The following is a 22,857-nucleotide window of genomic DNA, read 5'->3' as shown; positions in this document are numbered from 1 at the left end:
AAGCTGCTATATATGGACAATATTTAGTGTGCTCTTTCATTTAATAACATAAAAGCTGAAAAATATGGTAAGGATCACTCGGGGTTTTGACTTTTAAAACTTACATTTTGGTCAAAAATTGTGCATGAATAGGTCGTTTTCAACATATTCACCACATTCGCCTTGCTATAAACATTGCATTGCGTTATCTGTTGAAGTAATGAAAAAAGTTGTTTTTTGGGGTGAAGTGTTAGCCTCATCGTCTGTGCCGATATGCATCTTAATTGGTTACTAGTCTAAAGAAGGTTTTCCGTATTCCCCAGTTTTGTTCAGTAAAAGTTCAGCTCTGTTACTTTACCTGTAGTGGGTGCAACGATATCTGAAAAAGAAGACCTCCAGAGAGAGATGGATCTGATGAAAAAGTTCAAACCACATCCAAATGTTTTGGAGCTGTTAGGCAGCTGTGTTGCGAAAGGTAATGTGATCAAAGCAATAGATTTCGATTTCTGATTTGCATATTCAGCTTAGATAGTTTTTTGTATGTCTGTATTATATGTGACAAAATGGTCAACAAAAATTCATATTGTCCGCGATGTCATTGCGATGTGTTATTTTACGCCCGGGTATTACGCGCGCGTTTAGATTCGTTTATTAAGCGTGTTAGGTGTTGTAATATTCTCTGACAGTGGTCCCAAATGGAAGTAGATGCTTATTATTAAAGTTATCAAAGGCTTTTGACTAAAAAGTCAGTTCCATGTCGGTCACAATTATTGCAGTTACAGTCAAAATGTCCTGTTCCGATAATACACCAGTAATTAGCGCCATTATTGACCTTTTGGAATATTTATTTTTGGGCTCTTTAAGGGGTCAAAACAATTTTATTTTCAACCGAGATAGGTGGGTTGTAAATGTTGACTCTTGTCATTGACATATTTAGAATTCTCTTTTGGGATTTGGAGTCCTCAAACTTCCAAACACCGAATAAATCCTAGCAACCTGTTTATGATGGTTCAATAATGCGACATGTGTTATTTACCGTAGTTATCGCACTAAGTGGATTAGTTATTGTTTTCAGAAGTGTATTTTGACTTCATCCTACTTATCACACTCTTCTTCATACATAAATTCTCCTAGCCACATTTCCCTAACATAATATGATTTTTTTTCAAATGGACATTTAGTTTGGCAGAGGTGGGGATCGAACAACTCACGCCGCAACGCTATCGTAAATTCTGAATGAGCCTATAGCGCCTTAGACCGCTCGGCCACATGACTTGTTGGTAACCATCTTGAAACTTTTTTGAACATATAATCGCAACTTCAACATAGGCTTGCCACGTGACAATAAAAGACAGAAATATGGTACCTTTTCTGTCTTTGCTTGTCACGTGGTACGTTGAAGTAATGAAGTTGCGATTATATGTTCAAATTTTCAAGATGGCACCAACAAGTCAGGTGGTCGAGCGGTAAAGTCGCTGGCAATATGTCGATACTGTATACATGATAGCGGCGCAGTGCAGCGTGGGTTCTAGCCCCACCTCTGCCGAACTAAATTTCCTTCTTTTTTTTAAAAATTTTATATTATGTTAGGGAAATGTGGCTGGTAGAATTTATGTATGACGAAGAGTGGTGTGGGGCGTAACATTGAAGTAAATTTATATAAGTATTGAAAAGGTCAAAATCCTAGAGCCCGGGGTCCTAGAGGCCGTGCGACAAATCCCCTCGCACACAAACTCTTGCAGAGAATCTTAACATGAGTGTAAGTATATGTACAAAATCTCCCTTTTTTAGTCAACCCCGCGCACTAACCATGCTAACGAAAAAGTATTTTGTTCTTTGAAGACTCAATTTACATGATTCTGGAATATATGGCGAGAGGCACGCTGCGCCAAGTTCTTAAGAGCAGTCGTCAATTATATGATTATGCGCATACTAGAGAAAGAGATATCCAGTCCAGTTTGTCTCAGACCCAATTGATGCTATTTGCACAGCAGGTGGCTAATGGTATGGAATATATAACTTCCAACAAGGTAAATATATAATTATGCAGTATAGTGTGTGAACTCAGGGGTTGTGAGGTACCACGGGTGGGGGTTGAGGGGAAGGGGCATAGGTAGCTGACATCATGGGCTATACAAAAATGCCTAATAGCTTTTGGCGGGAAAAAGTCATTAAACTTTTCACAGGGTCAAATTTCAAACTTGTGTTATAAACCATTCCAGTGCATTGCTCCAGTCATAAGGATTCAGAAAAAGTATAGTTTGACCTATCTAGGACATACCTACATGTATGAGTTATTAACGAAAAGCACAAAGGTCACATTTTTTTGTACGGACAGTTTTCGAATTTGAATATAATATATTTGGAAAGATTGTCGCAGTTATAGTTATGGCTATACATTAACTTGCAGTGCGTACATCGTGACTTAGCTGCCAGGAATGTACTCGTTAGTGAGGATCTCGTCTGTAAAGTGTCTGACTTTGGTTTAGCTCGAGATGAAGAAGAATATCATAGAAAATCAGATGTGAGTACCAATACAGTGATTAAATATATTGTCAGCTCTAAATCGTCGTTAAAGCCGAGCACGAAAAAAAATCCAAGACTGCAAGCACCGTTAATCTTTAAATCGGGGCATTTTGCTACTCCGACGGCTTTCCCCAGCTGACCACGTAGAAACTAGCCATAATTGCCCTATGTATCTTCTTGAAAAAAAAAAACCAACAAAAAACTTTAAGCTCAGTAAAATTGCAAACTGGTCCGGTAAACGCAACATTTCACTTACACATTGGGCGGAGGCGCCCTATGTGTATGTGTTAAAGGGGTGTGAACAGATTGACACCAGTATATCCCATCAATATTTGGTGAAGGCACATATTTTCTCATAACCACGAACCGAAGTTTGAAGTCTTGACCCAAGACTTTGAAGAAATTATGGTAACTTTTGTACCACTACTGGGTTTCATAAATTCCACAGAGTTCCCTCACTCTAAACAGTTCCTACAATCATTTACTATCCGGACTTTATATATAAAATTTCCTCCTTCTAGAATAAAAATCCCCGTACATGGCATATTAAATCATCACTAAAAATAGCTCATTACCTCAATACAAACCAACCAGAATAATTCACATGTGTATTGTACCATGATTACTCTAATAGCGCCACCACTTACTACTGCGGAAATCATGATCATTCTAGTAGTTTCCATTATGAATGATTGTTTACAGAGAAAGCTTCCATTACGTTGGATGTCCATAGAATCATGGGTAGATGATATCCATACCAAGGAAAGTGACGTTTGGTCTTTTGGCATTCTTTTGTGGGAGATTGTTACATTAGGTAAGTACACGTTAATCTTGATAACCAACTTGTTGAAGACTTGGCATCTATATTTCAGATGGTCATTTTATTTTTGAACATACCATACATACCAATGAAATAAAATACATAAAAAGTAATACGTATCTCCCCTTTCTATACTAGTGCATGGCATGTGTACATACATAATTAGCATTGCAAATTGAATTACAAGCTTGAATGCTGTTCCTTTTTAATGGGCCTTTTCATTTTACATGTAAAGTCTATCGAGATGGAGATTAGAGTTGGAAAGGTTTAGGCCATTTTAGGTACTGAAAGGCTCATGAGAAGAACCCCTTTCAATAATTGTGTAAGAGAGAGAGAGCTACGAGAGCAATATAACTATTTTTTGTTTTGGCTATAACCTCTACCTTAGTTGTTTTGAAACTAAGGTCATTATACATGTTATACATGGGCGTCTAAAATAGACAAGTCCACAGTTTGCGAAACATCATGCAGTTATTGTTAACTACATGTATGCACACAACACAGGGGCACTCACAATAGGCAATTGAACCCTACTGGTGGCGCTGTGTTGTAGCTATAGGGGATGAACTAGTTAGCATCATATATCAAAAAGTATAAAAGCTATGATTTTAGTACTTGCTCTATGATTCAATTACTTATTTTTTTCAAACTCTCTGAATCTTCAACCCGGTACAAGCTTTAATAACGGGGAACATACATTTTATTAAAAGAAATCCTACCATCTATCCAAACTCGCCGTGTTATTCCATTGCACATTTTGCTTCACCGGGCAGCCTTGGCTTGGTCATATTTTATTTGGAAGATGGTGGTCCGCCGTGATGAGTAAATGACAGCAAACAGCTTCCTTTCAGTGAAAAATACCCCAAAACTCGGTCAGTGGAGCTCCGCTCGTACATGTCAATAGCGTCATTATCGATTGGATTAGTCGTCCGTAGCGGACAATTCGGTCGCTCATTGGATTAATATTATCAGGTGGTAATATTGGACAATAGATTACTATATAATGGTTTAGTACTGCATATATCGGTTTAATCTTCAATAAGCGGGTTTATGGCTGAAAAGGTCACGTGAATTTGCCGTGGACAAAACTGCACTATGATGAGGTACGTGATGTAAAGATTCATTTGAAAGGGCAAAGGGGTGGGATTTTTACACATTTGCTATTCTTTGGGCACTAGAATGACGTCTACAGTATTTATCAATCTTACGAAGTACCCTGGTTTACCAATCGTCGTCTTATCCAGTGGCGTACCGTGGCCGCCCCAACCCCGGGGGGGCTGAAGAAAATTCAATTTTGCCGCCCCTTTCTAAACAGCCCAAAAGGTTGACCCAATTTTTTTTCCCGGGCGTTTGAAAAAGTGAAAAAAAAAAAAGAAGAAAAAAAAGAAAAAAAAAAAAGGGCTTCAGGCGCTAGCGCCCTAAAAGCAGCACATTTTGATGTATAGTACCATTTTTTCTAAAATTTTTATGCTTTGTCGCCCCCTTCTTTTTTGCCGCCCCTGTTTTTGCCGCCCCTGTTTTTGCCGCCCCTTCTTCTTCCGCCCCCCTTCATTTTGGCCGCCCCCTGCTTTTACCCCGGGGGGCTGGCGCCCCCAAAGCCCTTCCCAAAATACGCGCATGTTATCACTTGGGTGCTTATGACGAGGACACCTATTGACGGACTATTTTAATATTAATTTACGTTTACATTTTAAACTTAAACAGGTGCCCGCCCATATCCCGGTATGGGGGCGAGAGATGCCATGCGGGAGGTCAACAGGGGCTACCGGATGCCCAAACCAAGACATTGTACCCAAGATGTGTAAGTTACCTGCCTTACCCAGCAAACACAAAACGTTTTCGACATCATTCGCAAAAGGTTATAAAAGGTTGTCAGAAAACGTTTAAATGTCGGGTTATATAAAGGGTATATTAAGAGTATAAAACGTTTTCATAACGTTAAAAAACATTTTTTGATAATCTACTGCTCAAAAATGTTTTAACAGAAAACGTTTAAATGTCGGGTTATATAAAGGGTATAAAAACGTTTTAATAACATTCCAAAAACATTCTTGAAAACTTGATACAAAACAAACAGAATGTTATTTGGGGTTGAAAAAATATTTTGCGAAAAATGTTTGCCCCAAATATTTTCAATAACGTTTTAAAAACGTTTTCATTGGGTTCAAATATTTTAACATAATGTTATTTAAATATTGACACAATATTTGCCAAAAATGTTTGCAAAAATAGTTTACAATAACATTTTTTGAAAACATTTAAAAATATTGTTGTAGTGTGTTTTCATACAAAACGTTTTAAAACGTTATCATGACCTTTATATAACCCGACATTTTAATGTTATTAAAACGTTTTTACCTAAACCAAAAACCAAAATATAACTTATTTAAAACGTTTTAATAACGTTTTTGTGTTTGCTGGGTTATTTCATTCTCTTACTTATAGAACACTCAGAGATGACGTATTTTGTTGTCTTGAATAACTTGAGAAGGGAGTATAAAATATGGAAATGCAATTTCATTTTGTGTAAACAAATCTTAGCTTTTACCCTATTACTTTAATAAAAAGATACAAATATGGAATTAATGTTATTGTTCCTTTGCTTCGTAAGGTATAACATCATGATTGCTTCCTGGTCATCTAATCCACAAGAGAGACCAACATTTGGCGAGATTTTCCGTAATCTCGATATAATCATAAAATCAAAATCAGTAAGTTGAATACCACAAGCAAAAGCAAACTAAGCCGAATTTATAGTCGATCGCTTTTGCAGTTTATTTCCGTTTTTATAGCGTCAAGCCGAACAATATTTTGCTGATGCAAAAGCGCTTGTTCCAGTTAAAGAAATCTCATCTTCCGAGAGATATCGCTTGACACGCACTCTAAATTTCAAGGATTTAGCCTAAATCGTAAGGATTGTGATTAGGGACCAATCAAGTATTAGATTTAATATTTAAAATCAAATATTCAAATAAAATTCAAATCTATAAGATTAAATTTAAATCTAAAATTGATTGGTCCCTGATGCAACCTTAAGATTTGCTTTTAAAATCCTTGTAAATTAATGTGCGTAAATGCATTAACAAATCATTTCCTATCAACTCAAATTCAAAACAATAATTATGGACAGCAACGTATGTTCTAAAGATGTGACCTTTTTCAAGATTTTAATTGTCGTCTGCAATCGCGATCGCCGTGGTTAGTATAAATACAAAAGCGACAAGCGTTTGCCTATCGCTTTCCAAAATATGTGTGTCGTAATCGCGATCGAGTATAATTCAGATTTAGTCTACAAATGCTTTAGAGTAAAGCCTGCTACAATATGTACTATACTACTTATGCCACAGCAAGCAAGATTTCGAGGTTGGAGGACAACTAGCCTGATTGAGCATAACTATAACCAATATGTCTGTGTTGCGTTTAATGGAGCACTACATTTTAAATGGAGCGCTGTTTTATATAGCGCTGTTATTATTTCAATGTCGCGTGTTTGATATTCAAATGCATAGTTAGGGGTATACCCTGATATTTAATTAAACTTAAACAATGCCTTAATATATGTTTCATTTTACTATCAATCAAATAATTCCAGGACTACCTGTTGCTTGATGAGATCGACGAAGACATTTATGACGACACTGCCGTGATTGATGACGATGAAAAAGTTTAGTAATGAGGAAGGGAAATCATCAGAATGTCGAATATGTCCTTATTGTTCAAATGGTGTTCATGTAAACAAATAATATCTAAAGGTGCCTTACAGTATAAAAGTGCTAGAAGCCAGGTTAATATCCTTTTCGATTTCCACTAGAAAGACATTACCCTTTATCAATTATTTGCTTTATCCAGTATTTTAATAGGAATTATAAAGTAATTAAAATTAAGTTTTAACACTGCATGCTTACCCGGAGCGCGTTCGAGAAACTTCCTCGTCATCAGCCGATGCTGTTAGCGCTAATGCTTTTCCTGGAAATGGCTAGCGACCAACCTAATCAGTGTGTGATGTAATGTTACTTGAGTGCGATATCGCCTGATAAGATTGGTCGTATGAGCTGAGTACAACATACCACGAGGCAAAGCAAAAAGTACTGTTGGGGCTTGTCCGTCCACTATGTGCAAGGATAAGTTCGACCTTTGGCGGACTTGGGCGGATTTAACCGGACGGACTCGCCCCATCGGCGTATTGTGCAAAATATTAATAATGATACATGTAAGCAAGGTAAAAAAGCTAGCAAGCATTTTTTTGTTTTAAGTGAAGTGGTATCAATTTTGGGAAAACGCCAAAATTATACGCAGGGTGTATGACATTGATGTTAGACACATCAATGAATCCGTTTAGATGTGAATACGAGGACCAGATTTTATGAACGGAGACGAGGGGTCCCCCTACCTAAGCCACGTGTATTATCCTCTCTTGACTGAAAACACACCCACCCTTCGGAATAGTCGTTACGTAAGGTTCACCAATTAGTATTCCAATAGTTGTTTTGTGACTAACAAGGCCCTAAATGGCAAGTTGTCCTATCAGTGTAAGTTAGATTCAAAATTCAAGAATTAGGATGTCTTTCACTTCTTGTGACCTTCTTGGCCAAAGAAAATATTGAACTTGTAATGTTTTAATATGGGATAAAGTAAACAATGACCACTGATGTGAATAATGACATTTTTTTTTATTGATTATTACATTTTTTGACCTCCTCCAAATTCACGAAACAAGATCAATCCAGTGAGCGCAGAAAACATGGATACTGAATACAAGGACTTTGCTGCAACTTTCGAATCTTAAGTTAATTTCAATTAAGTGTAAGCTACGCCATCGATATTTTGTAACAAATGAGGTGTCATAATTGGCAGAAATAAATTCTGCTTCGACTGCATATTCCAAATTTGGAATACGATTAAACGTTAAGGAATAATTACCATTCACTACCATAAATTATTTAAATTTATTTTTTTGGTAGATGTTTATTAAAGTACAAAAAGTGTGTATTTCCGTCAACTTTGATCACTTTATCTTGGGAGCCCTGTCTCCGACATCAATGCTGTACAAGGCATTAAAATTTTAAGAATGAAATTATTCCTCATGTCATTTTTGTGCAATATGACAAGGTGACCTCCCCGGCCCTCTGAGTTGAAGTACAGAATAGCCAAATACCAACTGTCTTAGAAATCATCTTGTTTTAGTATATATGTTATGTTTATTTGTTCTTGTCCTTATTTCCTCTTCTTCGACTGCCAAGCAGGGCGTCTTCAAGACTACCAGTAGGTCCTTCAACGAGGAGTACAAATATGAATGCGCATGCGTAGGAGAAAACCACGTTAGCTACGAACCAGTAACTCTGAAATGACACAGGAGTAAAAACAGGAATAAGTTTTTCGTGTTTTTCATAAAACAAATCTGGGCAAAAAATGTCGCATGGATCTGAATTCCCCATAGTTCGTATTCGAGGATTTTGGACCAGTAGGCCCTACCTGCAATAGCTGACAGGTATCTTATTTTGAAATGTTTAAAATATAGAATACAGAAATTGTCAAAATGTACATAGGACAGCTATTGCAGATCCATCGAATTCTTCTTGACAGCTAGTTCTTAAGATCAGTCCAGCTTTCCAAAAACCCTCTATTCAATATAGCTGAAAAAGCTAATCTCAGCTAATCGCGTGTGGCGTTTTCAGGGTTTAAATATAGGGACGGTTTATAATAAACAGGCTGAAATTATACTCTCGCATTTTGCTTCTGTTTTCAAACCGGCGAGACGAGTGATCTATACATCACGTTTGCAAAAAAAGACGTCGCTCTACTCCCAAGCAATTAGATGAATACATCATCTAATCATTTCCTACCAACTGGATGTATTATTTTGCTAATTAATTTACGTTTATTGATCATTAACTTTTCGAAATGAATTAATTCAAAATAATAATTATTGTCAAAATGGATGTCGTAAAAATGCATTTTGTGGCATTTTTAATTTATTTTACAATTGTCGTCTGCAACTGTGATCGCAGTATCAATCAAAACAAAAGCGACGAACGATGTATCACAAAAATTGAGAAAATCGCGAAAAGCAATGCATCGAAATCGCTCAGCGATCGAGTATAAATTCTTTTATTCGGAATTCAATTTGAATCGGAAGAAACTTACGAAGTCAACATATGTTAAATGCATCAACGTCTTTTTAGTAGTTAGCACCCAAGCTATCATAGCAGGATGGAAAAGATACGCTGCAAAGGTGAGTCGACCTAATGGGATCCAGACGGACCAGGATAAAAATTGGTTCACCAGACCTGCCAAAGAGGAAGCAAAATTTGTATCAGAAGTCATTGCGTGTTGTCGTAATGATGATGATGACGATGATGATGATGATGATGATGATGATGATGATGATGATGATGATGATGATGATGATGATGATGGTGATGATAAAATCATCATTCCAAAAAAACAAAAAATTGCGACCCTGATTTTTCAGGATTTAGCGTCGATCGAATGAGGGCAACGCAAACTTTTTTTGGCCTGATGATGGTGATGATGATGATCATCATCATCAGGCCAAACAAAAAGTGTTGAGTTTATAATACTTCCAGTATACAAGATTTTGATAAATTATCAAGTGACAGAGCCATTCATACACCCATAAACCTACTGTGATGTGCCCCAAGTATTTTAATATAATCGTTTGACTTTATTTACATTGAAACTATTTCAAGAGAAATGTGAATCCCCTTTAAAGTCATACGGTTGTAGATTCAATGAATTATGACTTTGCTAAAGAGCGCTTACAAATTGATATACCTAGATGTCAAACCCATTTCCGCCCATTTGTCAATTCAAGGAACTATTATCTTTATAATCATACAAATTCGACATTTTTGTCGATTCAACTATTGTGTATAGGTTTTACAATTTTATTCAAGCCATAATACGCTACTCTCTCTCTCTCTGATTATTAGTCGAAATAGCAGCCAGAAATACCAAGCAAAGTTTTTGCATTTTACCGGAACTTATAAGGATGGCACTACTGGCGCATAGTGGTGTGCTCTCTTAAGTCGATTTACTAGCCCTGCGGGGCTCCTCTAAATCGGACCCACATCACAAGCAATTGTCGCATACTCACGCTTGATTAAGGTATGAAAAGTATGATAGATTCAGTGAAGAGTATCAATTCACTTACCTCCATATCCCATGATGCAAGAAAATGTCACCCAGGCAACGGACAGAGTAAACAGTGTACGACTAAATGTAACGTATAAGACAGCTGCCCACTGTGGCGTGTCTGGCGACGTTGCATAACCTACGTATACTACGGTCATTGCTGTGCCCGCTGCGATTAACCAACCCAGAAGATTCTTCCACTTTATAAATAAATGAAAAGAAAGAAAGAAAAAAAGAAAGAAAGGAAGGAATTTTAGGTATAATTCAAAATGTAAAGTACAATTCATATTAAAGTATATGCATTTCAAAAGCTTCCCCCTCCCGCACCCACCCACTTTAGCGTTTCGCACCTTGGAGCAGACCAAAAAAATTGTCCCCCCATATCAAAAACCTTCTGGAGCCAATGTATATAATATCTTATTAATTAATTATTGACATGTTTATAACAGATCCAATGCTGAAAAATTATACATAAAGAGAGAACGGATGTTTTAAAAACTATGCTTCAATCTGATTATTTAAATATCTTTAAACAAGTAATCATGATAAAGGGATTAATAAATTTATCAATCATATCTTACCCATCCAATCTGAATACTGCGTCCTTTCAATTTATAAAGCATGTAACCAAACAGAATGCCAATCAGGTATGGAGGAATACGATGCCATGGTTTGGCGTAGAGATAGTCGTCTCCAGGGCGAGGATCATTGGCTACACGGTCATTATAAAAGCTGTAGAAATTTAATGGATCATAACCATACACTCTTAGAAATACAAGGTCAAAACATACACCGTCACCGACTGAAAAAATGTCATCATTTTCACCACAAAATGTATCGTTTTACACTTACGGTGGACTCGGTTCGGAACACGCAGGATTATTGGAGGCCACAGGATGGGGTTAAATGAGCTGCAAACCAACAAACACAAAACTTCACGCTTGTGATATCAATCGTAAACTCACCTTTTTTCAGTAACAAAAGAAATTCACTTTTCCCAATAAACTTTAGGTAGAAAAAGTCAGAAAAGACAAAAATGAACGTTCTTTTATAACGGGAAAATAGGCTTACCCTGTGTTGGCAAAACCAATACCCCAGTACACACATAGATAGATAGTAGAACCGAACGACGTAAGAAACAACACAACAATGGTTAAAATTCCGGCCTTCCAAAATCTAAGGAAGAACAAAACAAAACAGAGTTTGCAACGAACTTTAAGGTTCCACGCAGGATCGCGCGTTTAAACTTGATTGATTTCGTATTAACAAAGACCATTATACATTTTATAGTTTACATTTTTGGAGGGGAAATGATCAAAGTAATTTAGAAACATGTCCCATTGAAAAAAATCTAAAACGTAATTTTCCACCAATATTTTCGATCCGCCATTAAAGTAATTTCCACTTTTAAATGATAAAGATTACATATTATTGTAATAGAGGATAGAGGATATAGCAGTAATATAATATTGCCTCGCGATTAATAATATGAACTTTTTAATGTTTGCGTAATTAGTTTTTAGTTATAAAATCGTGTTTTTTTTCACAAATTGCTTGTGCTGTGTGATACGTACATTATTCTCGAATCGCACTGAAAGTATCCGATTTGAAATAATTACCTATATAACGGGTAGATAATAAATGGCGATATGATAAAGAACTGCATATCATTAGCCAAATACCATGTCCATCCAAAACACTGTTGTAGAACACAAAAAATAGACGAAAAATTATGTTAAAAAATGTCGAGATGATTCGCCGGAGGCTGATGAATTCGAACCTGATGTGTTCTCCAGTTAAAATGTCTCGCATTTTGAGAATACTTTAATGAATATTATGCCTTATCGTTGACACTTAACACTAACACTGACCTGATGAAGGACTAACTATATAACACTGATAAATGGTATGCAAATACAGGATAATAAAATAAGCGCTGAACAAGGAATGACCTGTGACCTGACATTAGGTCATGTCATGAGACTACTAGTACTAGTCTATAGACTCAGTCGTTTTTTTCATAACTGCAGGGTCAAAGAGCAGCCGAATTGGTATCAAACTACATGTCCATTTTTGTATTCCTTGTATTGAACGTCATTTTAAAAATATCAGTATAGTAGAATTGGAGTTAGAAGCTGGGACGTAGCCAACTTTCTAGGGGGGGGGGCTTTGCCCAAAATTTATATATATATACCTTATACGGGTTTTTTTTGAGAGAGGCTGTACATGTTAAGTCTTTGAGCTTCACAAAATGAACAATGTGCTCACGCAGCGCGTAAAACAATTATGTTTCGTACAATTTTGGCCCATGGTCCGGGTGAAATTTGGTGGGAAACGGGCTATTTGCCCTTTGCTTTCCGATTGTATCTTACATTTGTTGTCAGGGGGCACTTTCTTCATTTTATTCAGGGGCACTTTGCCCCCCACCGATTACGCTACTGGTTAGAAGTAGAAGTAAGACACCACATCCAATTTGATCCTATAGAACTATCGGTGCCCGGTTAGGTACCGATGACTCTTAACATCACTCCCTGGAGATGTAATAAATTGTAGCAACCATAATGTTTTACAGTTGCATAGTATTATTGTTTTTCATCTAATAAATCAAATGCACTGTACAAATGTTCAGGGTACGATAAAAAGTGACATCGGTACCTCTTCGGTTACCGATAGCGCTATATGACAAAAAGATGTTGTACCTAAAACTAAAAGAGTATGGAGGAAAATAGGAATATGATGTAGAAGAAGAAAAAGGAGAAAGATTCCTGCTGCATTTCGCTCGTTTTGTCATACAGTTGTTAATTTAAAGATGAGTATCAGATGGGTTAAAGCGGACTAGATCCAGATCAAAAGCGCTTGCAATACTTGTTCACTGTCAAATATATATATTCCACGGTATTCAGCGGTATTTATTGTAAAATACGCTTTTTTTCGCTATTTCTTTTGTTATTTTTTTTAAATTCTTTCATTATTAATTTTTATATATTTGGCTTGTTAAATGGCCATAGTGTTTTAACTTGGATATCTTTCAACTGTGTTTATTAAAACACAAACATACATTACATTTGAATTCGGGTTGACATCAACACTGCACTCAAGTGACTGAATTTACTTAGTCTGACCAAATTTAGTCACTTGGTGGCAGTGTTGAGATTAACCCAAATTCAAATGTAATGTATGTTTGTGCTTGATATAGACAGTTGAACATGTCCAAAAACAAGCCAATACATAGATTATTTTTTATTTTGATAGAAATGAAAAAATAAATTAAATAAAATAAGAAAAAGAGTGTATTTACCAAGAAATAAGACTTAACACCATTGAATATATAACCTGGCACAGAACAAGCTTTGAACAATCCAGATCTGGAACACTTTTATCCATCTTACATCCTCTTTAATGAACTATGACTTTGCTAAAGAGCGCTTACAAATTGATATGAAAATTAGAATATGATGAAAAAAGAAGAACATAAAGAAAGAGAAGGAGAAACAGCTCTGCTTACCCCTGCTATACTTCCAGGATATGGATACAGGTTGTTTATATAGAGTAAATGAAGCCACCATTCCGGCTTGCATTTATCATACGCCTCTCTCTCACCATAAAGGTCATGATCCGGTCCGTGTCCCCATTTAAGGAACAAGTTCATCCATATCGCTAATAGCAACATATACGTTGGTGTAATCCGCCAGAATCGATGGAAATAGAAAAGAGCCCAGTTGATTTTTCCGTTGCCTTTGGCGAGTTGTTTGAGTGTAAGGTACGTGAGCAGTAAACCGCTTTTATTGAAGCAAGAAAAGAAAGAATATCTTAAGGGGGTACTACACCCCTGTCCATTTTTGTGCCTATTTTTGCATTTTTCTCAAAAATTATATCGCATTTGGGACAAGTAAGACATGTGTATTATAGGGGCAAGGACTACAACAACTGCACTGGAAATTTTATTTCAGCACAGACTACAGTTGTGGAGTTACAGTCAAAAACGAGGGAAGACCAATATTTGATCAATAAATCAATAAGTACTTGCTTTGAGTTGCTGAATTTCCAGTGCAGTAGTTGTAGTCCTTGCCACATACCTTACTTGTCACCAATGTGCTATAATTTTTGAGAAAAATGCAAAAATAGGCACAAAATTGGCCAGGGGTGTAGTACCCTTAATTATTAAACAATTCAGGTCAACAAGTTAAAAAATGTTTCAGTTTGCACTAGGATCCACAACATACCCATCTATCAGAGCTTTAACCCCAATACATTGGTACATTCTTTAAGTGACCTTTAAAAAAACGCATACTCTGCAACTTGAGGTTAAATTTTGCATTATTACGTTTAATTGAGGTTATTGAACTATGCCATTGGGATGATGCTATTGTGGTCCATAGTGTTGAATGAATGAAATACAAAATAAATTACTTGTTATTGACGGAATGTCGCCATTACGGCGTGTGATGAGACTTAATACGATGCGCCATTTTAGGTAGTATCCGATCAGAGTGCAAATTGAACGGTGCGTAAGGTTCGCGATCTAATTTGGTCATATAGAGTTATTGGTGCACTCTGAACACGGTGCTTTCGGTTTTTTTTATCTAAAGGAGAAACAACGTTGGCCATGCCAACTTCAGACATGGTATGTGGTAAGGTTGTAACATTATACCTACCACATAGCAATAAATCTCAATCTCAGATAATATCCCATCATGCATGCATCAGTAGGACTTAACACGTATTCTGTATAAATGTAAGTTTACACCACCTACTCCTGAAGGTCACCTGAATCAATTTGCACTGTGGGATATGGTCTTAAACATGCTACATTTCTAAATGTGTTGCTTCCTCTTTAAATGAACAACGATAACATTTATTACATTAACGTAACATGGTGTGGTGGTAAATAGTACCTAACCGGGCACCAATAGTACTGCAGGACTACATTTGACGTGGTACCTAAGTAACGCCAGCATTCAGCGAAATGTCCACTTTAATGACCATTATTTGTAATCAGCGTAAAGAAAATCATGAGTACAAACAAGCCCGGTATTGGTTCACTGGTTTTTGAGATATTTCTTGATATTTTGAGAAGCATACAAAGCATTAAGAATGAATACTTACCTGAGGAAGAAGAAAGTATCTACACCAAAAGGAAACGTCCGGATAGCCCCAGCTGTGAATGTCTCAGATAGCTCCAAGAATCGCAAGTTGTTATCTGTCATATTACATTAGATATCAAAAAGGTTAGAGCTATATTTTAGGGCCTAAAATATAATGCGTCCGCCTTGACAGTGGTCTTAGGGGACGAGATAATTTCGGGTTTACTGGTTTAATTTTATTGCGCGCGAACCGTACGATAATAAGTCAACTTCACACTATCATTCGCTGGATCAGTGCGTCGAGCACGTACATGTTACAAATTATTTACCCCAAACATGGCTAAAATGATGATGCACGGGGCAATTCTGGTCAATTAATTCCCGGAAAAAATTATTTATTTCTCAGAGGGATTTTAGGCGGCGCCAAACACTTCAGCCTCTCTACCTGCTTCCGCCGCCTATACTTTACTAGAATAAATCCTATTGCTACCAGTTAAAATCAAAACTTACTTGATTTTGTCTTTTGTGAATACTTCAATTTGCAGAAGACATAAGCCAAAAAAATTTATTATGTCACCAATCAGTTTATAAAAGTTTTCCAACTGTGTGATGGGTACTTGCGTATAATGCGCTGCGCGAAAGTTACTCACCCAATCGAGTAAAAACTATATACTCCTGGCTATGACCTAGAATGATCCAAAACATACTGATAACACGAAGTCCGTTGAGACAAAGGGTAGTTGATGACGTCACAGTACAGTCCATATATTTGTTGGTATTAAATATCGCTGATGATGACAGAAATAGCCTGTCAATAAAGGCTGTGGAATAGATAATAAAATTATATTTAACGAGATTTTAAACATCACACAAGTCAGAAAAGGCTACACTACTCGACAGCACAATCCGCACAAGTACTGTACCGTTTATTAGTATACAACACACAAGGTCCTCCAATTTCTCGCGATTCGCAATACGATGCGCCGCCAGCGGTTGTTCTTGCCAGTCTGATTTTTGACCTCCAGTGGCGACCTCGCATTCAATAAACATTATATTTTCACCAGAATATGAAAATAATAATGTAAAAACAGCTCCGCGAAGGATTCCGTGTGATCAATAGATAGAAATTGGATCTACTATTATTTTTTAAATTGCTGTTTAAAATGGCGGATTTTAAAAGTAATTAACTGGCTATAGTTGGCTTCGTCGATCAAAATCATCGTCATTATTTTCCACACTTACCATACCGCTCTATCTTTTTGTCAACGTCACATGATGTAATAATTTCAGTATTCCCTTCTTCTATAGTCACGTGTTTTACAGAGCCATAATCCTGCGGTGGTTCCTTTGATGCCAGTTTACAGTCACCATTCGGTTCCTCTGATTTTGACGAAGATTTACCATCTGCATTCTCGTTGGATACTTCTGAAATAAATTGTGCACATAACAATTGTTATCAAAATGCGTAATAACTGGCTATTCTACATGTTCTAGGTGAAATCCATAATCTCCCACACAGGGAGTTTAAAGTTTAAAAGTGGCTACCTGAACGGTTGACTCAGTTTGAAATCAACACCCTTTATGTGGAGATTAAAGTCGTGTCTTCTATATGCCTCATATAAACATGTGAATCCACATGCAATTTTAAAAATCTAGCATGAGGTAGCCATTGCACATATAAATTGTTTGCACTCACGCGACGACATCGCCTGCTCGGTGCCAGAAGTGTGTAAGTGCGATATCTGCCGTGTATAATTGCCATGTGTAGACACTGGTAAATGAGTATAATATATTGTGTGCAAATTGCCAAATATTTGCAGGGTAGCTACCCACTTCTAGCACTAAGCATTCGCTTACTTGCCTTCCACTGTGGCCGACGGTATTTTGGTTCCTAATTCTGTAGATGCTTCATCAATGTTTACGTTAACGTCTTGTGAATACACATAGTTGTTTGACTGGAGCCCGTTTACTTTCTGTGTCTCTCGTTGTCGCCGTCTCTTTGACAGCTGGGAAATTTTTGCTTTCACATAATAATGAGCAGTGAGGTGGTACACAGTGGCAGCGAATACAATCGCAGCGAAAAATACTACGACGCTTCTGTATTATTATTTCAAAATAAAGAAATAGTAGAGAATTTGTGAAAATAACCGGGTTTTTTTGTCATGAAATTTAGACAAATTAAACATATTTTGAAATAAAATTATATCATTCCGTCATTTCTTGTTTGTGATAAAGAGGAAAAGAAAGAAGGAAAAGGAACAATAAAAATCAACAATTTCAACCACTGTCAAGTCAGCGTCACATTATTTATTTTCAGAAAATTGCACATTTATTTTGTCTAAGTGACGAAATTTTGCTGTTGAACAATTTAATATCGTGTTTTGTTATGTGGGAAAAACCATAGATTTTAAATCTATGGAAAAACACACTCAAATCAATCGCTGTTGACGCTAGCGACTGACGAGTGTAAATTAGATTTAGAGTTAATAAAATAAGATTATACTTACATTGTTGCGATCGCCCCAGAAAACCAAGGAACAACACGTAACTCACACATATACGATGGCTGATATAGATCTCCTAACCTGCCCAGATCTGAAAGAAAAAAATCGCAAGACACATTCAATGTTTTGTTATGCAATGTTTTGTTATGGCAAGTATAAACGTTTTTCTACTTATTATTTTAGGCCAAGTAATAACACATAATAGCCACCTCAGATGAACATACTAACCAATTAGAGCTATCGTGTGGCTATAAACGAGATCAAAACGTTACACACTATGTTGTGATCTCACAAGTTGTACTTGATAGTCGCAGATAATTAATTCCCTGTTTATTCCGCTTAGTAAACTATTAACGTACCGTCATGGAAACTCTTCTTAATTTAATACGAACGAAACTTTACAATTTCAAACGCGTGTTCTATAATCACGTGCTGGTATTGCGGACAACGCATACGCCTAAAACGCTATATACGCGACAGTTTCTAATTATTTTATCAATACTTACATTCATAAGCCATGGTGGTTAAGTCCTGTTCACTGCAGCTAGTCGACCAGCAGGTGCCAACCTTCAATCCACTTAACTGTGGATTATATTAGTCGTGTTCACACGGTCGGACATAAGGCACTTATTACCGGTAATAAGTCGCTATCACCGGTAATAAGTCACTTATTACCGGTAATAAGTCACTTATGTCAGGCCGTGTGAACGGCTTATATAAGGTAGTAAGTCACTATTACCGATAATAAGTCACTTATGTCAGAAAATGTGCACGCGGCTATTTGTTATACATTAATTGGTACAAACAAACAATATAATAGGAGCCAGGAGTTCGTAATCATTGGATTACACTTTTCAATGCGGAGTAAAACGTGCCCTTGATTCAACTTCGTTCAAGCAACATAATTCATGTCGCATTGAAAAGCGTTTTTCCAACATTACCTACTCCTCCATGATGTAGAGAAAGGAAAATGCTATAGCCCGTTCCTATGATTCAAGCTTGCAACGTGCCCAAATTTCATATTTTAAACATTACCGTAAAGATAATTAAATAAGCTTTTTACTGTATTATCCAAAAAGACCAAAAGAGGCAATTTTGACAATTGTTGTTATTATCATCACCAGCTTATAACATTGTGTCTAGTGTGGACACACTAACCAAGTTTAATTTTTGTATTATTATTATTACTTATGTTATAAGCTTTTGCAGTGCGCTTTGACTAAGTAGTCAAGCTCAATTGGTTGAATTCCGGTACATTGCTGTGTGGAGATGCGTGTTCGAGCCACAGTGCCGTCCATACAGTGGCGCAGCTAGGGGTTGTGGGGCTTAGGATGCCCAATTGCCAAATTCTTGAAACAAGTGCGAGATATTTTTTTTCACAAATAGGGCCTATCACATTTTTGGTTATAATGAAGTTGAATATCGGCCTTAAATTGATCTTTCAAATGATTTGTATTGAAATGCGTCTTGGTACCCGTTGATAACTAGGGAAGCTGATCGTGACTGTGATGGTTTATTGTGGTTTGTATAGGGTGTGCGCTTCATAGCTGTAAGTCTCTAATTGTTGTTTGAAGGTTATAATGATGTGTCTTTGGCCATAGAGGTCAGTAGCATTCCGAGCTAATTGCGTAGGTGCTATCGGTACCCGTAAATGTACATATGGCTCTTTCTGTCTTACTGTGTACAATTCATAGTGCTAAACAAAATATAAATTTAAAATGATAGCACTGTACAAATATTCATGTTATGCCCAATGCAATTTATTACATGAGATTCTTACCAGGTTCAGCTGACAGTATTGCGTTTCGAATGGAAAAGGAGAACTTGACGTATCTGTAACTTGGTTTTCAAGACATAGCTCCCATATACCAAAATCTTGAATCTTCCCAGCAAATGTGAATTTTTCGACCAAGTAAGTAAAAGTGCCCCATGATATCATAACTAGAGAAGAAAAAGAATGTAAGAATACTTATGATGTCAAAATTTAATAGCTGTGGTGTTGGGCATTTTTCTTTTTCTTTTTAAAATAAAATAACGCCATTGCTAAGATTGTTCCACAATATGCTTTATCAATGTTATTAGTACGTATCTGAATCACGCTACCACTGCTTCAAAGCAAATCTCCATTTTTACTTCATATCTTAAAGGGGGTAAAATTTCTGATATTAAGCAACATTATTCTGATATCATCAAATTTATTGAGGTTTGAGATTTACTGAACCTAAATAACAATTAGTGTTCGTTAGAACTGAAATGCACTTACAATCTACCAGTTTTGAAAGTAGGAGGAGCTTTAAAAATATGGCTCTTAAAAGTGGTACGCACTCAGAAAGTTTGAATGGTCCTCTGGGGCCAAATGTTATAAACTTACTGTACACAAAGACACAGCGTGAGTTCATTGGACAACCAGGAATCCGCCCAGTTGTTTTTGTACCGTACGTTTGTAACATTTGACCACAGGGGGCCATTCAAACTTTCTGAGTACGTACCACTTATAAGAGCCCTATTTTAAGCTCCTCCTATGTTCAAAAATTTGGTACATTGCAAGTGTATTTCAGCGGTGATGAATGCCAATTGTTGACGGAGTTTACGAAATATCACCTCAAAACCCCAATGTTGCATAAAGTCCGAAAGTGTGTCCCCCACAAAGCTCAAATTCAGCTTCCCTAAATCCGCAATTTTGGGCAAATTTGCTACATTATGAGCACCATAATGTTAACTTATGGAAAGCACATTTTCTATCAAGCAATTTATTTACACCACCCGACACACCCCAATTTTAAATATTTAGCCCATGCGGTTTATGCAGACTCCGTCCAGATCAGTCTTGGCTTGGAATTTTGCGACAAAATATTCCATATTTAATGTCAAGTCTGTACATGAAGAAATGATTGTAAAAAAACTTACCACGTGCTGCATACTCCTCTCCTGCCTCAAAATCGTCCAACATTTTCCTTGTATCATTGTAGCATAGTTCGGATATGTTACCCAATGGCGTATCCACGGAGTTCCCTGACAGGCGAAGCAGCGTATTATCTAAAATAATGAAAACAACAATTTGTGATGGTAGAAATTACATTTATGAAAATACTTCACCGTATTCTTGTAGTACTGTTCAACACTGTTTCCCAGCAGCGTACTCTATAATTCTCGAAGTTAAAATGATAAAGAGGAATGTTTAAAATCACTTTTTACTTACTTTTACGGCATTGTTTTTTGTGTTTGTTTACTCATATAAAGACCTCACAAAGAGTAACACATCCGTTACAAATGCGTCTATGGCTTCAAAATTATTAATCGTATCTATAACATAGAAAGACATGTGGTAATAAGTTATGTACGCGCATTTCGATCAATATTTCGACCGAGTCGTTCAACGCAGCAGTATTTTTAAGGGAAAAAACACGAATTTAAAAGTTGCAGTACTTGACGGTAAAAATTAAAAAAAAAACAATAATTTTATCCTAATCTTCAGTCTTCTTTTCTCAAGTTTTCTACTTCATTTTAGCAAATGCAAGAGGATTAAGAAACATGCTATAGACACCATCAGGTCATTTGAGGTCACGCTTAACTACGACTTCAAAGATTGTCCACACGAGCAACTATCAACGACAACCGCTCGAAAGTTTACTCGTTGATAACTAAACCACGACTGCGCCCACACGGGCACTAACTACAACTCGTTGATTATCGAAGTTTATACATGTATACACTTCTAGTGCCCGTTTCTATTCATCGTTATGTATTCTTCTCCCGTGCATTATTTTTGCGAACTACCCTTCATAGCCCAAATTCACCAGTATCATACAGAAGCATCTGTATATACTGAGTGATTTGTATCCAGAAGCACACAGTAATACTGATGCCAAGCTAGTACTTTGCGTAGTCTGGTATAGAAGCACACGGGTAATTCCGTGTGCTGGACCCGTTGTTGCTATGCCTATTATGCCGTTGCACTGTCCGTTGCCTAATTGATCGAGTGCACTGTTCTTTAGGATCCGATGAATTAGTTTTAAAGCAGAGCAGCTCAGAACGACTGGTCTTTTAGACAATTTTTAATTTTAAACGCGTATTTATTGCACGGTTGGCTTGACAGTGATTTGGCTTGGCTCTGGCGACCTTGCATCCCGGGGTACCTTGATCACAACAAATTTGGTTCTCATAATTATCTAGAAGCTGACACTATAGACCTGATAAAAATTTTCGTAGACCCTATATTAGGCCTAATAGCTTTTATTTTATCCGTGGGCCTATATTAAGCGACGGGTATGTGTATATAGGTGTACCTGTATGTAAATACCGTGTCTTTGTTTTGATACGCGAATGGACAAAAGACCGGATAACCGGATCGAATATTCCCTTTAATGAGTGGCTACTACGGGCAATAGCGGTGTCGGGGTGCGCATGCAGTCTCATACAGGGTCCATACGAATTATCAAGACATGCAGTACGAATTATTGCTCAATAGGTTATTATCTAGAATAACATAGAATGGCAATTATTAGGCCTATTTATCGATTTATTATTATAGACTGATAAATAAATAAATAAATAAATATTATAAATAAATAAATAAATAAATAAATAAATAAATAAATAAATAAATAAATAAATAAGTAAATAAATAAATAAATAAATAAATAAATAAATAAATAAATAAATAAATAAATAAATAAATTAATTAATTAATTAATTAATTAATTAATTAATTAATTAATTAATTAATTAATTAATTAATTAATAAATAAATAAATAAATTAATTAATTAACATTTATTCATTTATTTTAT

General features: G+C 36.4%; 2 protein-coding genes across 2 annotated transcripts; one reads left to right on the top strand and one right to left on the bottom strand.

Annotated features, from left to right (window-relative positions):
• Positions 1-375: 375 nt before the first annotated feature.
• LOC140162020 (tyrosine kinase receptor Cad96Ca-like) lies at positions 376-5,130 on the top strand. The gene is made up of 5 exons (XM_072185309.1): positions 376-454; positions 1,822-2,009; positions 2,390-2,503; positions 3,208-3,319; positions 5,030-5,130. Exons 1-5 carry the CDS (start codon positions 385-387, stop codon positions 5,128-5,130), a joined length of 585 nt encoding a protein of 194 aa, XP_072041410.1. The 5' UTR covers positions 376-384.
• A 2,892-nt stretch (positions 5,131-8,022) lies between these two features.
• LOC140162019 (nose resistant to fluoxetine protein 6-like) lies at positions 8,023-17,270 on the bottom strand. The gene is made up of 11 exons (XM_072185308.1): positions 17,261-17,270; positions 16,807-16,989; positions 16,215-16,385; positions 15,587-15,680; positions 13,986-14,259; positions 12,100-12,179; positions 11,552-11,656; positions 11,062-11,212; positions 10,500-10,680; positions 9,470-9,612; positions 8,023-8,664 (listed from the first exon to the last, which is right to left on the bottom strand). Exons 1-11 carry the CDS (start codon positions 17,268-17,270, stop codon positions 8,524-8,526), a joined length of 1,533 nt encoding a protein of 510 aa, XP_072041409.1. The 3' UTR covers positions 8,023-8,523.
• Positions 17,271-22,857: the final 5,587 nt, after the last annotated feature.

The sequence above is a fragment of the Amphiura filiformis genome, chromosome 10 (assembly GCF_039555335.1).
Source record: "Amphiura filiformis chromosome 10, Afil_fr2py, whole genome shotgun sequence".
Lineage (NCBI taxonomy): Eukaryota > Metazoa > Echinodermata > Ophiuroidea > Amphilepidida > Amphiuridae > Amphiura > Amphiura filiformis.
The sequence above is the reverse complement of the archived record's forward strand: the minus strand, read 5'-3'. Positions and strand labels throughout refer to the sequence as shown.

Excerpts from the sequence above, each read along its gene's own strand:
- LOC140162019 (XM_072185308.1), bottom strand. Across the intron at positions 14,260-15,586 it reads GATACTTTCTTCTTCCTCAG|CGGTTTACTGCTCACGTACC; the intron begins GTAAGTATTCAT and ends CTTCAATAAAAG. Across the intron at positions 10,681-11,061 it reads GCAGTATTCAGATTGGATGG|TGGAAGAATCTTCTGGGTTG; the intron begins GTAAGATATGAT and ends TTATTTATAAAG.
- LOC140162020 (XM_072185309.1), top strand. The coding sequence starts at position 385 with ATGGATCTGATGAAAAAGTTCAAACCACATCCAAATGTTTTGGAGCTG. Across the intron at positions 455-1,821 it reads AGGCAGCTGTGTTGCGAAAG|ACTCAATTTACATGATTCTG; the intron begins GTAATGTGATCA and ends TGTTCTTTGAAG. Across the intron at positions 2,010-2,389 it reads AATATATAACTTCCAACAAG|TGCGTACATCGTGACTTAGC; the intron begins GTAAATATATAA and ends ATTAACTTGCAG.